The 16,859-nt window shown below is 41.9% G+C and overlaps 1 protein-coding gene across 2 annotated transcripts in view; it reads left to right on the top strand.

The window, feature by feature from the left end:
• THADA (THADA armadillo repeat containing) overlaps positions 1-16,859 on the top strand; it is a 391,488-nt gene that overhangs the window by 84,128 nt on the left and 290,501 nt on the right. For both annotated transcript variants that reach the window (XM_045285791.1, XM_045285792.1), the window contains 3 exons: positions 4,523-4,655; positions 7,076-7,189; positions 8,645-8,767. In XM_045285791.1, the coding sequence (XP_045141726.1) occupies positions 4,523-4,655; positions 7,076-7,189; positions 8,645-8,767 (370 nt within the window). The remainder of the gene's footprint in view (positions 1-4,522; positions 4,656-7,075; positions 7,190-8,644; positions 8,768-16,859) is intronic.

Below are 16,859 nucleotides of genomic sequence, written 5' to 3'. Positions count from 1 at the left end.
GGAGGGTGACTGAGCGGGGGCAGTCCTGGGGGTACCCACCAACCTCTGTCCGACAGTAAACCTGGTTTCTTTCATGGGTGTGCCGTCTGTGTCCAGGGCCTTGCCTGTGCTCGTGCTCAGAGAAGCTGGTAGTGTTAGCCAGGTATTGTCTAGTTCTTTTGGTCTTAGGGTTGTGGAGACTGATGTTGGGGTGCTCCATGACTCTATTGGACTAATTGGTTCCCTGTGTCTTTCCATTTTTCATCCTTCTTCTCCCCTACTGAGGAAGAGAGACCAGTATTTGGACTTCAAACAGCTGCTAATGAACTTCTTAGACCCCATTGTTACTAAAGTAGAATATAGGACACTGTCTGTGAACTGTGTTCTGCTAATTGAGACTGTGGCCCTGATGCCCCTCCCGCCAGCACCATCCTCCCTCAAGGCGCTTGATTATGTTGACGGAACTCTCATATCTTTGACCCCTGTATGTACCACCGTGTTCATGGATATATTTGCAACAAAAGTGAGCACACCCATATCAACACCTTCTATCAAACCTGCATAGATATGCTCTGGGATACTCCCACTCTCCCTCCCTACCTGTTCAGCATGGTGGTCTATCCGAGCATTCATTCACAGATCACCACTGCTGTGTGTCTCAGAGTATTTTCAGGATGGTGTGTTTCATCTTATTGGCTTCTGTTGCCTTAAACTCTTACAAGCCCCCCAATGTCTTCCCCTGCTTCCATCATTTTTTCCTAACCCCCCTCATAGTGTATATTGCTTTCCCCTTCACCCAAGTTAATACTTGTCTACACTCTGGCCATGACTCCCCTTCCCTCCCTTCCTGTCCATCTTAGCGATGATCAAAGAATCCTGCTTTTACTGCGAAAACTTTTCCTTGAGTTTTCATAACAGCGGTCTCAGATAAGACGTGTTCCCTCGTGACTGACTGATTTCACTCAGCATAATGGCTACCAGGTTCATCCATGTTGCCAGGTGGTTTTGCCGTTCTCCTCATGATTCTTTGACATTGCGTAGTGTCCCGATGTACGTATATATCAAAGTTTATGCCTCCATTCTTCCACTGCTGGACATTTAGATGGTTTCCATGGGTTTGCTATTGTGAATAATGCTCCTGGTGAGCTATATATCTATATATGTGATGAACAGGGTGAGGTGTGTATATATATGATTAACACAGTGGGTGTCTATCTGTGTCATCAACATGGTGGTGTATACGGGGGGGATACCCCAAAAACCCGGAATATTCTTGCAAAGCTATATATTTAATTTTTTTTAAAAACAAACAACCTTATCACCTTCAAAATACTTTCTATTACACTTAATACATTTGTCAAATCTGCAACTCCATTCTTGGAAACATTTTCTAACAACTGTCTGGATGCTGACATCTCCTCCCTCGTCTCTTTCTTCACCTCTTCTAAGTTGTCAAATCGCTGTCCTCTCATGTCTCTATTGAAGGAACAAAAAGAAGTCAAACAGAGCGAGGCCAGGTGAGTCAGGTGTGTGGGACAAGAGAAGCATGCTATTTTTTGTCAAAAACTGGAGCGCTGACATGGCTGCGGGAACAGATGCCTTGTCGTGGTGGCAAAAGCCAGTCTCCCCGCCGGCCACAAAGGAGGCCTTGTTTGTTGCACATTGCTAGGCAATCTTTTCAGAACCTCTAACTAGAAAGCGTGAGTAAGTCTGACCTGGTGGAATGAACTACAAATGCACTGTGAGTTGACATTTTCGTCCATTCAGTTTTTTCGAGATACCTCCTTGTATATATAATGTACATGGGTGGGGTGCGTATTTGTGTGATGAACATGGGTGGAGTATAGGAGGGGTACCCCCCAAAAAAATACTGGAATTGCTTTGGGCGAAGCAGAGCTTTCTCAGTACACAGTTTCCCTCTAGGTGAGCATCAAGTAACTCGCTGAGTTAGTGCACCCAGTGGCCTTGCCTTGAAAGGTTCTCACTGGTCACAGTGAATTTTTTCATAAAAGCCATTTCACTCGATGGCCGATTTAAGAGAATAGCATGCGGCTATGAATTTTTGTTTCCTGCTCGGGAAAAATGCCACAGAAAGTGTTGTGATGTTGAAACACCTAACAAGGACTGTGCTATAGGAAAAAACTCAAGTGTCCAAGTGGTTTTCTCATTTCAAAAAAGGTGAAATGTTGATTGATGACAAACCTTGTTCTGGACATCCATCAACGTCCCGAATGGACGAAAATGTTGACTCATAGTGCATTTGGAGTCTGTTCCACCAGGTCATCATAGGCCCTTGGCCTTTTCCTCAGCGGTCTGCATCCGGCAGCGTGGGCTGGTGTTTAGCCCCATCATTGAGAGAAGAGGCCACGGAAAGGCTCTTTCCTGGAAGCGCTGTGACTGCCCACAGAAGCTGCCTTCCTGGCCACCACTGCTGCCCCCAGTTAATTTGAAAGCCAGTGTATCTGCCGCCTCAGCACACTCACTGTTTTCCATCTCTGTTCTCTTGACCCCAAATGATCATCATTTATTTTTCAGCTCAGCTGTTTTGTTTTTTTAAGGGGGCTGGGTTCCTAGTTGTGCACTTTATTTTGGGAGACGATATTGGTTTAGTGTTAGAATTAGAATTCTAGACTTCCATCTGGGAGACCCAGGTTCAGTTCCTGCCAGTGGACCGCAGGCACAGCCACCACCTGCCTGTCAGGTGAAGCTGAAGGGTCTTTTTGCGCTATAAGGGTTGACTATTCTAAGGTGTGCATACCTCCCTACTGTTACTTGTTCCCCTTATAGACCTGTCTGTTGTTTGCCCGAAATCTGAGCCTTGGAGTGAGTTAAAATTTTAAGTTTAAAAGGTGTAAAGTTTAATGATTGGGAAGTTACTTTAATCCTTAACACGATAGCAACAAGGGAAGATATTTTTATTTAGAAAACTTTCAAACATATATATATTTTAACATTAGAATCATGTAATTCGCTGTCTTTCACCATCACCCAGGCTCACGAGTTATCAAAGTTTTGCCACACCTGCTTCAGCCTTCCTTTTCCATGATGGTTTGTTGCAGTCTTTTGTAGTCAATCCCAGATCCATCGTTTTTGCCTTTCTGTATTTCAGGATGCATATGTAAAACCTAGGAGAAATTCCTTCCATATCTACAATGCCATTGGTATGGCTTATATGTCACTGCTTAGTATCAATATATATGTAATATTAAAATATATCCTATTGCTTAAAAATAGCTTCTTTATGTTTGATTTGTTCAAATCAGGATGTAAGCAAGGTCTACAGATTACATCGGGTCATTATGTCTTGGCTCAGGTTTTTTTGGGAGTTTTTCGTGACTGAGGGGGAAGGTAGGTAGGAAGAAGCAGGGGTAAGGCATTTGATTTTAAACCTTCCTTTGAAAAGGAAACTTAAAGTCACAGTCTACTAGCAATCAGGAGATTGGATTGTAACACTTGTGACTCAACTAATACGTTTTTGGACCATGTCACACTTTTTACATCGCTGCCTTAAAATTAGTGTTATTATTAGAATAGTCTTTTGTTCAATGCAAGGTATACATTTGAGTTGCCATTTGGAAATTTTAGTTGGAAACTGAAACTTTCTATTTTACACCAACCAAACGGGAAGGAAGGCAAAGAATCCCAAAGTAAATAACGTTTCTAAGAGACCTGCTTCTCACTACCGTGGTCAGTTAGTTCTCTTCCTGTAGGCTATCTTCCTCAACTTAAAAGAGAACGTTTTCCCTAAGAACTTCACGTTTTTATTGTTAATGATAAAATCTACTTATGGAGCTCTTAAGCGAACTGTAAACTTATCACTGAATATATAGTTTTCTTGGAAACCGTTAACATTCTGGCAGGGCATATGTTAATAAATTAAACACAAAACAAAAACAGCCTTAAGTAGCTTTTTTTTTTTAAGCCCTTACATATTTTTAAGCAGTTTCAGCTAGCGCTTAAGATCGCGAATTATAACGTTCAAACGTCATTTGAACCTTAAAATGTTGATGCCTCTTCCCAGATCATCTGCTCTCTGCTCTCTGTAGGTTCTGAAGAGGAATTTTATTGTGATGTGCCATATTGAAAGAGAAATGGGACATGATTACTAAAATAGAATGTAAGATGTCTTTTCTCTAAACAAATAATTTCTGCAAACGTAGAACATAAATTACAGGAAACTAGGAGCTACAGCCGCTTTGTTGGAAATTTGAGTCTTGTACAGTAGTGTGAAGTTTAGGTGCGTGCTTGCTTCCCCTCCTTGGGAACATGCTGTGTGTAGGCACAAACAGGAGTCACAAGGCTCATTTTGTAGGCAACCGTCTGCCCAGTGGTTGTAAGTAGTACCATCTTCTATAGCTTCCAGTCCTAAAACCCATATCAAAAAGGAAAGTAGGGCCCAAGAAGAAATGAAAACATTTCATGCCTCCCCCAAAGTAAAGATATTTACTCTTTTCTAATAGATGTAATGTATAGCAACATGTTAGACTGTAGCCTTTTGGTACCTGGTCTTTCCAATTATTTGCTTATATCTTATGCCTTGTAGGTGCTCTGATGTGAGTCTGCAAAAACTACCGGAGCAGTGGTTATGGAGTGTTTTCGAGGACATAAAAAGCAGCGATCCTTCATCTAAACTCTGTGCTACCAGGCGTAGTGCCGGGATTCCTTTCTACATACAGGTGCTGTTTGCTTCTTTCTTTGTGTCTTTGTATAATAGCGTGTTCTTATCCCCTCTGGCATGTGACTGAGTGCTTGCATAAGGGACATTTTTGTCTTTTCAGCCCCATTGCATTTGTGGCTTGCTCTAATGCGTGGACAGCGTGTTCCTGTAACAGATCCGTTCCGGGAACAAACCCTCCGAGAGGTCAAATCTAATGCAAGTCGAAGGCGGTATAGATTTCCGCCTGTGTCTGTAGCAGGCAGACCTCACCGTGACACCTTCTTAGGCAAGATTGCCTTGTGTTCTCCATTGCTCACTTCCAGGAAGGGCAGGACACTGGCTGCCTCCCGGCCTCCCCCCCACCCCCACCTGTTTGTTTGTTTTTAATGAGAAAAAAAAATCTTCGTCTCATTTCAAGATCCCAAATTTCTATCTCTGAAAACAATAAATATTTGCCTTCAGGCAGTTTCTTAGAAATTCTTCCATCTAATATATCCTTATAAAATAATTCCTATAGCAGCTAACATTTATTAGTGGCTGCTTAACATGTATCATCCCATTGAATCAAATATTAGGAGATAGGGTCTTCTATTCATATTTTATAGTGGAAGAAACTGGGCCTTAAGAGAAGGGACTCACCGAAAACCACAGAGGTCCTGAGGACGGAGCTGAGCCTGGAGCCACAGGAGCCGGGCTCTTGGTTCAGCTTACTCATCACACAAAAGCCTTGCGGACGAGGGTTTGATTTAGTATTATGAGGACTTTGGCTCTTACTCTTTGGATTCTTGAAGGCAAGAGTCTCTTCACTGCACACCATAAACGTATCCTTCTGTCAGTTGCGACATCTAGGTATGCTGCCGTAGGCTTCTCGTTCAGGTATACTACTCTAAAAAGCAAAGGACACATTTACCACCATCAAAGGACAAAACAGTATATACACTATGCTTTCATTTGGGTCCAAAAAAGGAGGGGGAGTTCCCTCATATCAGTACTCCAGGCATGTTCATGCCAAAATGGTTTTGGTACCTGTAGAAAGGGTGTGTGGGCAGTGTCTGACCGCCTCTGATGTCACAAGAGAGAAGCAGCAGCAATAACCTTTCAGCAGATTTCTATGAGGTGAGGGTCAGACATGCTGCCACCTCTTTCCCCCTCACCTATTCTGCCACCAAACATCCCAGGGTACTCCTTACTTCTCTGCTGGGTTTGAAAATTCAAAAATTCATTGTCGGCCACACAGAACTCACAGACCACACTCAGGGATATAGGGTTGTCAGGGAAGTTGATAGATTACATTTCAGGATCAGATATGTTAAGGATACAGTTCTTTGGTTTACAGTGTCTCTTTTTAGCTGTTCCAAGAATGACCTTTTCTGATCCTGGGCCTCTCAGCAACTTGGCTCCTTGACCTCTGCAAAGCACTTTCAGTGATGCCCCAAAGACACCGTACTCCGAAAGTGAGCCTCCTGCCCAGAGCCGCTCACGTGTACTCAATCTGTGCGCCAGAAAGCCCCCAGCCCTCTCCGTTCTGCTGCCGATGCTTTTCCATTGTATTTCTGGTGTCAGCCCTCCGTGTCCTGGATTGAGGAGGTTCGGTGTGCAGGAATCTTAGCATCTAGAAGGCAAGCTTCACTCTTGGCTGTTCTTTCTTGAAGGTAGTGAGACCCTCCATTCCTGCTTTAGAGATGGCTCATTCTATGTCCAGCAGGGTGGCAAAACCCAACCTTAGAGTTTTGTAAACTCTATTTGTATAGTCCTACTCAATCATTTGGTGGGAGTTACAAAGACTATGGCTTCAAGAGCCATAATTTGCAGGATCACTGTATTCTACTTTTGTGTATATTGGTTAGTAGCAAATTGTTATGCCAAAAAGAAAAAAATTGTTTAAAATTCAAGTATAAGGGCCCTTGGAGTTTATAATATTTCTTTTTGTCCCATGAAATCATCAGTGTTACTTCCATTTTGATTGGTCTTCCAGGGTTAGTCTCTTTTGTGAAGGAGAATTAAATACGGATCAGTTTCCAATGCATTTTAAACTATTTGTATGAAATTTAATCCAAAGGGTTTAAAATAAATAAATAAATAGATAGATAGATAGATAGATAGATAGATAAATTATTGGTCTACAAATTTGTCACTAAGGTGGACTTGTTTATTTGTGATGGTCCTTATCATTGTCAACAAGAGCCATTTTTCAACCTTAGAATTAGGTAACTAGTAAACAGGAAGTATCCTTAGAGATCCTATGATTTCACTGTCTGGTTTTACAGATGAAGGCTCTTGAGGTTAAGTGAATTGCCCAAAAGCCACATGATTCAATTAACTTGCCTGGATACCACATGCTTTCATAATGGGGATTTTACGCATTCATGTTGATTCTGAGATGAAGCGAGTAGGTGTGTGCTAAAGGAGAATGCTGTTCATTTCCCCGTTTTCCCATAGGCACTGTTGGCATCTGAACCAAAGAAAGGCAAAATGGACTTGTTGAAAGTAACAATGAAAGAGTTAATCTCTCTGGCTGGGCCTACAGATGACTCACAGAGCACAGTCCCCCAGGTAATAATGGAAAGACTCACTTTACAGCCTTGTTGAGAAAGAAGACAGTGGTTTTAAATATTTGTTGTTCCTTTTAAATTTAAATTTTAAAAGATCCGGTAAGGATATAGAACTCTGAAGACAGGGCAAACATTGAAAGCTTGTTTGGATGGTTATTTTCCTGTTCTTTTGCTGGAAACTACAGACCAACATCAGCTGTTTTAAACTGATAAAACGATGTAGCAGATATTTTATAACATTATTATTGTATCTAAAAATATTAATGGGAATTTCACGTGTGCTTCTTTGAGTTGATAAGTAACTTTGTAACATGGCAGTTGTCCCTAAAATGTAGTACATAAATTTTTGGTATGTGCACATTTTAACTTTATCTGGTGTTCAGCCTTCTTGTCATCACCTCCCTGCACAACCTTGGGTTAAACACTCCTTCCAGCTTCACTCCATGAAACCCACAGATCGACTCCTGTGGAGCCAACTCTGACCAACAGTAACTCGCTCTCAGGTGGTGGGTCCCTGTCAACGTACAGGGGAGAGGTCCTCTGTCAGTGCTTCGGAGTAAGACATTCTTGTCATTTGTTTGCACAGTGAACATACTTTTTTAAAAATTTTAAAGCTTTAAGGTATACATTTCTTTTTTCTAAGGACCACTTGAGCAGCATCTCCTAAATGTTAACATGTAGCATCTTCATGATTGCTCATTTCTAAATATGCAAAAGACTCTTCTTGGGCCCACCTTTAAGATGTGTCCATTTTTGAGTTATTCAGTAGAACATTAGTTTGATTGTCAAGTCCAGTGTGGGGATAGCATAATCTGCAGGACATATTGCTAATTTGGTGTTTGTGGTCATTTCAAGCATTCCGTGTGTGCTGGACGAGAGAGTGTTTTCCCTATTTGTTGCTAGCTCTTACTGAGTCATCGTCCCTGATTCATCATGACTCCATTGGTGCATAGTGGAATCAGATGGTGTCTGGTCTTGCACCTTCCTCATAGTAGGTTATTGTGGTCTGTATGGTGTTTATTGGCTGATTTGTGGAAGTAGACCACTAGCCCTTTCTTCCTAGTTTGTCTTTGTCTGGGATCTCTGCTGAAACCTGTTTAGCATCATAGCAACACGCAAGGCCTCCACTGAAAGATGAGTGGTAGCTACGATTGAGTTCCATTAGCCAGGAACTAAGCGTGAGTCTCCTGCATCAAAGGAGAGAATTTCCAACCGAACTACCATTCCCTGTCACCCACCCTTCATTTTTAGGTGCAGGATTTACATGTATTTTTTGTATAAAAAGTGACTGTATTGTTCAAACCTTATTAATTTATAAAATCAGTGCATCATCCATTGGGTGTGTTTTATTAAAATCTGTTGTCTCATTCGTTTTATTTTTAGTCTGTTCAATTGGATATATACAGATTTAGAATTGGCTTTTAACCTACATCTAATCTTGAACTCTTTGTTCCAGGTTCATGCTTTAAATATCCTCACAGCCTTGTTCAGAGATACACGTCTGGGAGAAAATATTATTCCTTATGTGACTGATGGAGCTAAAGCTGCAATTCTGGGCTTTACGTCCCCAGTCTGGGCAGTAAGTATTTTTCCTATTTATTTTCCTTGACTTAATTATATTTCCAAATAGGACTGGATAAGCTAACCTTTCACTGAATGGTAAATATATATATAATATAATTCCGTTGGATCTCTTCTGGTGGCTTGTTAGCCATACCTCTTTGTTTTCTTATTTAAATGGTTGCTTTATGGATGTTGGGGGTCCATCTTTTTTTTTTTAATTGGAGGCTCGTACAACTCTTATCACAATCCATCCATCCATCCATCCATCCATCCATCCATCCATCCATCCATCCATCCATTGTGTCAAGCACATTTGTACATTTGTTGCCATCATCATTCTCAAAACATTTGCTCTCTACTTGTGCCCTTGGTATCAGCTTCTCATTTTCCCCCTCCCTCTCCGCCCTCCCTCCCTCCCTCATGAACCCTTGATAATTTATAAATTACTATTTTGTCATGTCTTACACTGTCCGACATCTCTGTTCACCCACTTTTCTGTTTTCTGTCCCCCAGGGAGGGGGTTATATTAGATCCTTGTAATTGGTTTCCCCTTTCTACCCCACCTTCCGTCCACCCTCTTGGTATCGCCACTCTCACCACTGGTCTTGAGGGGTTCATCTGTCCTGGATTCCCTGTGTTTCCAATTCCTATCTGTACCAGTGTACATCCTCTGGTCTAGCCAGATTTGTAAGGTAGAATTGGGATCATGATAGTGGGCGGGGAGGAAGCATTGAAGAACTAGAGGAAAGTTGTATGTTTTATCGTTGCTACACGGCACCGTGACTGGCTCATCTCCTCCCCGTGACGCTTCTGTAAGGGGATGTCCAATTGCCTACAGATGGGCTTTGGGTCTCCAATCTGCACTTCCCCTCATTCACAATGATATGATTTTTTGTTCTTTGATGCCTGGTACCTGATCCCATTTGACACCTCGTGATCACTCAGGCTGGTGTGCTTCTTCCATGTGGGCTTGGTTGCTTCTTAGCTAGATGGCTGCTTGTTTACCTTCAAGCCTTTAAGACCTTATGCGCTATATCTTTTGATAGCTGGGCACCATCAGCTTTCTTCACCACATTTGCTTATGCACCCCTTTGTCTTCAGCGATCATGTCTGGAAGGTGAGCATCATGAAATGCCAATCTTATGGAACAAAGTGTTCTTGCGTTGAGGGAGTACTTGAGTGGAAGCCCAATGTCCATTTGCTAGCTGGTGTGTATCTTTAACTTGTTACAGTCTACCCTGAAATGATGCTGTATGACTTTACACAGTCTAAGGTCCTAACATGAAGTGTAAGAGCACTTAATGTGTTCTCTCATGTTTGCCCTCCCAATCTGTGCAATTATTTTCATACGTTTTATTTTTCACCAGAACCCAAATCTATCTGAGTCAATTCCTATTCACAGTGACCCTGAAAGTCAGGGCAGAGTTGTTCTGTAGAGTTCCCAAGGGTATAAATCTGTATAGCAGCAAACTGCCACGTCGCTCTTCCATGGAAATGGAGCGACTGCTGTTGTTGAACCACTGACCTTTTAAATGATTACCAACTGTGTGACCAGGGTGCCTTTTGACTTTTATAGACATTCTAAGTGTTACTTTTGTTTAAACAACCAGTTATCTTTTGAAGAGATTTAAGTAATAATAAAACAGTCATAGAGTGAGCCAAGTTGTCATTCCAGTGGTATATATGATCATGTTTTATTTTGCCTTCAAGCTTGAAGATCTTTTCACTTAGCACTGACTTCTAGGTTGTAGATTTTAATTTTCTTTTAGTACTTTCCAGATGTTCAATTTCCGATTTTTGGCTTACATTGTAATATATAATAAGATTGTATTTTATGATCCCCCAAAAACAAACATGTAGCTTATCTTTTCCTCTTGTTGCTTTTTAAGAGTTTTTCTTTATTACTGATTTTGAGCAATTTGGTTCAGATGTAACTTGATGTAATTATTTCATGTTTCTTGTACTTGGGGTTTGTTTAACTTTTTCTGTTTATTTGTTTAGCTTCTTGAATCCTCACTTTCATCAAATTTTGAAAATTTGGTCATTCTTTCTTCAATTTTTCTTACCTGCAGCGTACTTCTATCTCCACTTATTTGGGGACTCCAACTGAATGTATATTCGGCTCCTGGAACTTATTCCTTAGCTCCTTATACTTGTTCCTCCTCCATTTCCCATCCTCGGTTCCATTTTGGATAGATTCTATTGCTGTGCCTTCAGTTCACGAATTCTTTCTTCTTCAGTACAGAATATGCCATTGCTCCTATCCAGGGTGTTTTCATCTTTAGAATTCAATTGAGGCCTTTTCGAAGACCTTCCATGTCTTTGCTTGCCTTTTGGATAACCGTTTTCAAGTCTTTATTTGCTAATTCACTGTCTGTGGCAGTCCTGACCCACTTTTGATATTTGATTGGTTCTCATGCTTCTTTCTTTCCATGCTCGATACATTTTTATTGGATGCCCCTAACAGAGTGTTGTCTTATTGGGTGCTGGTGTTTGGGGTTTTTTAAAATTCCTATAAATATTCATTGTTTTAAGACATGGCTAGGATCATTGGAAGCAGTTTGATCTTTTTCAGGTCTTGCTTTTAAGATTTGTTAGGCAAGACCTCAGTAGTGTTTGTTTTAGGGAGAACGATTTTCCACCACAGAGGCAGGATCCTTCTGTGCTTGTTACCCCTGTGCCCTGTGGAGGATGAGGACTTTTACTCTGGCTTCTGGCGACACTCGTTATTCCTAGTCTTCTGTGAGAGGCCAGCACCATCAGCTCTACTCCTTTCCGGTGTTTCTTTCTCTGGCCTCAGTTTCCCTACACATTCAGACTGATCCGGAAGTCAGCGGAATTCCCAAGGTGCCTGGAAATTCTTGTGAAGCTATATGCACTTTGATATTCACAGGGCTAATCTTATTTTTTCTCCCCATCTCTAGTGTATCACTGTCCTTCAATGCTTAATGCCCAGTATTTTGAAAATTATTATTTTAAATGTCTTGGCGGTTTCTTGCTTGTTTCAGAAGGGTCTGGCTCCTATTTCTCCATCTTGCTTGCAAACAGAGACTTTTCGTATCCTAATGTGTCTGGTGCACGCTTCTTTTGCGATGCAGTGGATGGTGAGTGTTACATCCCGGTGGTGAGTGGGCGCCACAAGCGTCTACATCCGGGGAGTCCTATGTGGAAAGAAGCAAACAAAGATGTATGTTAGATGCTGAGTCATGGTTTTGTTTTTGCGTACCAGTCTGATCACAGTCCAGAAACATTGTGATTCTCACTAAAACTCATTTAAAGAACTTTGGAGAGAGTGGACCATACGTAGTACACTTGTTGGATTTCAAGAGAAAAAGCAAAAAAAAACCAAAAACCCCACAACTCTCTGAAGTGGGTAATTTCATGATTTCTGGGAGAAGTGCTGTGTTTTGATTACTCTCCCATACTCTCATGCTTCCTCCCCCCGGGAGCGTAACTTGTTGTTTGTAGATGCTGAAAGTACTGCTGAAGAAGAAAATAGGAAAAGGAGAAAAGAAGCAAGATCTTACCTCATTACCCACAGAATGAGAGACTTAGCGGACGCAGGCTTTCCAATCGAGCGAGCTGCGCACGCTGTTGCAGATTGTACCGGGAGCCTGCTGAGAGTCAGCGTGTTGAGTGGCAGGCACAGGCATGTGCTCCCATGGCTGCCAACCGCTGCCTGGAAAATTGTACCTGTGCCAGCTTCTGAAAGTTTGTCTAAGAGCATTGCATAACTTTGAGGACCCTGCATTTACCTTTTGTGTTGACAGGAAGCAGAGAAATAAATACCTGTGTGCCGTCAGGAGAGTTGCAGAGGCAGGAAGGTGACTTGCTCAGGAGGAAAACGAGCTATCAGAAAACATACGGCACATTCGTACATCTGTTGCCACCATCATTCTCAAAACACCTGCTTTCTACTTGAGCCCTTGGTATCTGCTCCTCATTTTCCCCCTCCCTCCCCCTCCCCTCTACTCCCCTGAACCCTTGATAATTTATAAATTATCATTATTTTGTCATATCTTACACCACCCGATGTCTCCCCTTACCCACTTCTCTGCTGTCCCTCCCCCAGGGAGGAGGTTAAATGTAGACCTTGTGCTCGGGTCCCCCTTTCTACCCCACCCTCTCTCTACACTTCCAGTATCACCACTCTCACCATTGGTCCTGAGGGGTTCATCTGACCTGGATTCCCTGTGTTTCCAGTTGTATGAGCCCCTAATAAAATGATTGGAAAAAAAGAAAATAAAAGACCAATTTTAGTGTGGATTGCAATTCAATGTAAGGAAAGCAATACCCTCACAATTATACCAATAAATAACATAATGATAAACAGAGAAGAGAAAAGAAAAAAAAAAGAAAACAGATGGCTCGAGAGACCAGTCTTCTGTTCTTTCAGCTGAGCAAAGACTCGCTCTGTGTGGAAAGACTTTCAAATGGTGGAACCAGGTGGTTTTTCCAGCAACTACCAGTCATGAGTGATTCATAAAAGTCTTTTTAAACAATAGCACTCTATATACCGTAGAAATTTCAAAAGTACAGACGTGTGGGGAAAAAATCACCTGTTAAACTGCTATGTAGTATAATCATTACTATTATTTGGATGCATTTCCTCCTCTTTTCTATGTGGGATTTATAAATCTAAAGTACCCAACCCATATGCATATGTGTAGTACATATATCACAAAATACAGATCTCCTGCATGAATATATAAAATGCTTTTATATCATTATCTCTTGGGATTTTTTTTAAACACTGCTTTCAAGTGATTCTTTTTTGCTTCTATTCAGGTTATTTGCTTTATTAGAGGAAAGAGCCCTCCTAACTAATTATATATACTATGCTTTTAATATATTGAAGTTTCTCCTTATAAATAGCTAATGGAAGACCACAGTTATAAATTATATTAATCAAAGTATAGCACTGGTGAAACATACAACTTTCCTCTAGTTCTTTAATGCTTCCTCCCCCTCACTATCATGACCCCAATTCTACCTTACAAATCCGACTAGACCAGAGCATGTTACACGGGTACAGATAAGAGTGCATAACACAGGGAATCCAGGACAGATGAACCCCTCAGGACCAATGAGAGTAGTGATACCAGGAGGTAAGGGGAAGGTGGGGGAGGAAGGGGGGCCCAATCACAACGATCGACAGGTAGCCCCCTCCCAGGGGAACGGACAGCAGAAAAGTGGGTGAAGGGAGACAGCAATCAGTGTAAGGCATGAAAAGAATAATTTATAGTTTATCAAGGGCTCATGAGGGAGGATGGGGAGGGGGAAATAAAATAATAAAATGAGGTGTGTAATCACCTTCAGTTCTAGTGCTCATTCTCCCTTCCACATTCATTGTTTGCTCTTGAAATCCCCTTCCCCTCCCCATCTCCCCCCAACCACTCCTACAGCCCCTACAAAGCTTTGCCTCAGTTCTTATCTCTACGCATCCACTCCTGCTGTGCTTCACAAACTGATAAACCCAACAGAAACAATAAAAAACAAAAATGAAATGAAGTGGTAAGGATAAAATGGTAGTGATATAAAGATAAAAAGACAAACAATGAGTATAAAAAAGGACCATGAAGTGTTTTAAAAAAAAAAGATTTTCATGAAGTGGTTTTTAAGATGTTTAAATAGGGGTGATATATGGTACAAGGGAACTAGACAGGCACATACCTCTTTGATTGGGAGACTGGGCTAGAAGATTAGATAACTTGGGAACAGAAGTCTGCATTTGTCTTGCTGTTTATTCTTCTTAAAGTAGTGGTTTCCTGCAATGTTTGTCCTTTGGTGATTGGCTGAATTCATTCAGTATGATGGTTTCCAAGTCTATCATGGCAGGTGTTCTGTGCCTTCATCACTGTTTTAAGCGTAATATATAGTATTCCATTGTGTATCTACACCAGTGTTTCTTTATCCATTCTTCCGCTAACGGGCATTTGGACTGTTTCCAGCTTCTTGCTGTTGTGACCAGTGCTGCAGTGAACCTAGGCGAGCATGCATCTGTGCATGTTGTCATTTACTTCTTTGGGGTCTATGCCCAGTAGACGTATTGCTGAGTTGTATGGGATTTCTGTTCCCTGTTGTTTTAGGCAGTGCTGTATCACGTTCTACCATGGTTGTACATGTTTCCCAAGCCCATTAGCAATGTATAAGAGTTCCAATTTCTCCACACTCTCTCCAACATTTCTTGTTCCTGATTTTTGTTTTCACTTGGGCTATCGTTGTGGGTATAACGTGCTACTTCATCCTACTTTTGATTTGCATCTCCTGGATGACTAGTGATCGTGAATATAATAAGTGTTTTTTTGTGTGGTTGGCTTCATTTACAGAGTTTCGCAGGTGGCATAAGTGGTTAGGTGTTTGGCTACCAGTCAGATGCTTGGTGGCTCGAACCTAGCCGAGACTCTTTAGCAGATCAGTTGGGATGCTGCTTCTGAAAGGTCACAGCCATGAAAACCCTAGGGAACAGGTCTACAAGCGCGCGTGGGGTCCCCATGAGTCAGAACCTCCTGTACAGCGTCAGATGTATCTCACTATTGACACCGATTGCTTCATTTAGGGCTCAGAGAACCTGGCCAGGTAGATGTTGTTATAATTCCTACTTACAGATGAGAAAAACAAAAGACTCGGAGAGGCTAAGAACTTTGCCTAAAGCAGTGGTTCTCAACCTGTGGGTCGTGACCCCTTTGCTTAAGGTGACCAGATTTAAAGTGGGACACCACTGACCGGAGGTGGGGGATGGGGGGGCATGGGGGGTGTTCTTGATTAAAATTTTGATCTATATGGACCAAATAGACTGTTCCCTAATTTGTGCATTCTTTCCAGAAATCAGGACTTTTTTAAAACGCCAAAAAGCGGGACCTCTGGTCACCTTACCTTTGGCGAGTGAACAACCCTTTCACAGGGGTCGCCAGATTCATAACAATAGCAAAATTACAGTGATGAAGTAGCAATGAAAATGATTTTATGATTCGGGGGTCACCACAGCGCGAGGAACTGTATTAAAGGGTCGCAGCATTAGGAAGGTTGAGAACCACTGGCCGAAAAGGATACAACTATTCACTGTCTAACTCCAGAATCTGTGCTATTACATAAGAAAGTTTTGTGTTTCAGGTATAAAGAGGAGGGCGTTTTACATACTTAGTATGGTTTTAACCTGTTTCTTTAGGTGTTGAACCAAAACTCTTACTTTAGAACTTAGGGGTTACAGTTGTACTGGGGGGTGCAAACCCCAAACAGTAAGGAATAAAGAAAAGGGGAAGTGAGAAGGAAAGAGAGAGACATTACCAAGCTGGCCGTAGCTTTGCTGGGACGGTGAGTGGATTTTCTGGTCACTGCCACCTCCTAGATGTCCTCTTTTGTTAGTTCACCTCTTCAGGTGTGTACTTACCTGGGCAGATAGTGGACTCCTCTGGGTCTCATGAGTCCCATACCCTGTGGCACAGAATCTCAGATGAGTCTGCAAACAGCCTGTGGGGGTTTGGTTGAGACAGACCTGGGCTGTCAGACTGGCTTCCCCTGCTGCTGGGAAGCCCTCCATTGGAGAATGTGAGCAATGGGGAGTGATGGGATCTGATTCGTGTCTGTCAGCATGATGAGTGTACTGTAAGGGGGCAGCAGGGAAGTGGGAAGACCATGATCAGGAAGCTATTGTAGTAATTCTGCCAAGAGAGATGGTGGCTTGGCAAAGAGCACTAGTAGCGAAAGATAGTGATCTCTGGCATGTATTTGTAACATGAAGCTCGTTTAGTGGAAGACTTAGGTAATAAGAAAATAATGCAGCATTATGTGTATGAAGCATTGTCTCGTATGTAGGGAACCTGAAAAACAGAACAGTAAAACAGTTCAAGCATGACCTCAGAACATGGCTGGTTCTCCGCTCACTGTGGGCCCCGAAGTCCTAGGACTTGTCTTGGACTACAGATGAAGGGCTCACAACCTGAAGTTCTAAGTGACTTGTTAATGTGACGTGGAAAAAAGTGATGGGAGGCAAATCAGAACCCAAATAACTTTTTTTTTTTTTGGAGAAAATACTTATTTCTACTTTCTGGCATGAAAGGACTTCCATATCTAATTAAGTAAATAAAAAATCATTAACTGGAAGGTAG

Source organism: Echinops telfairi, unplaced genomic scaffold, assembly GCF_000313985.2.
Source record: "Echinops telfairi isolate 266 unplaced genomic scaffold, ASM31398v2 ScPeMD7_7475;HRSCAF=8513, whole genome shotgun sequence".
In the NCBI taxonomy this organism is placed as follows: domain Eukaryota; kingdom Metazoa; phylum Chordata; class Mammalia; order Afrosoricida; family Tenrecidae; genus Echinops; species Echinops telfairi.
Note: the sequence above shows the minus strand (reverse complement) of the source record. Positions and strands in the feature narration are given on the sequence as shown.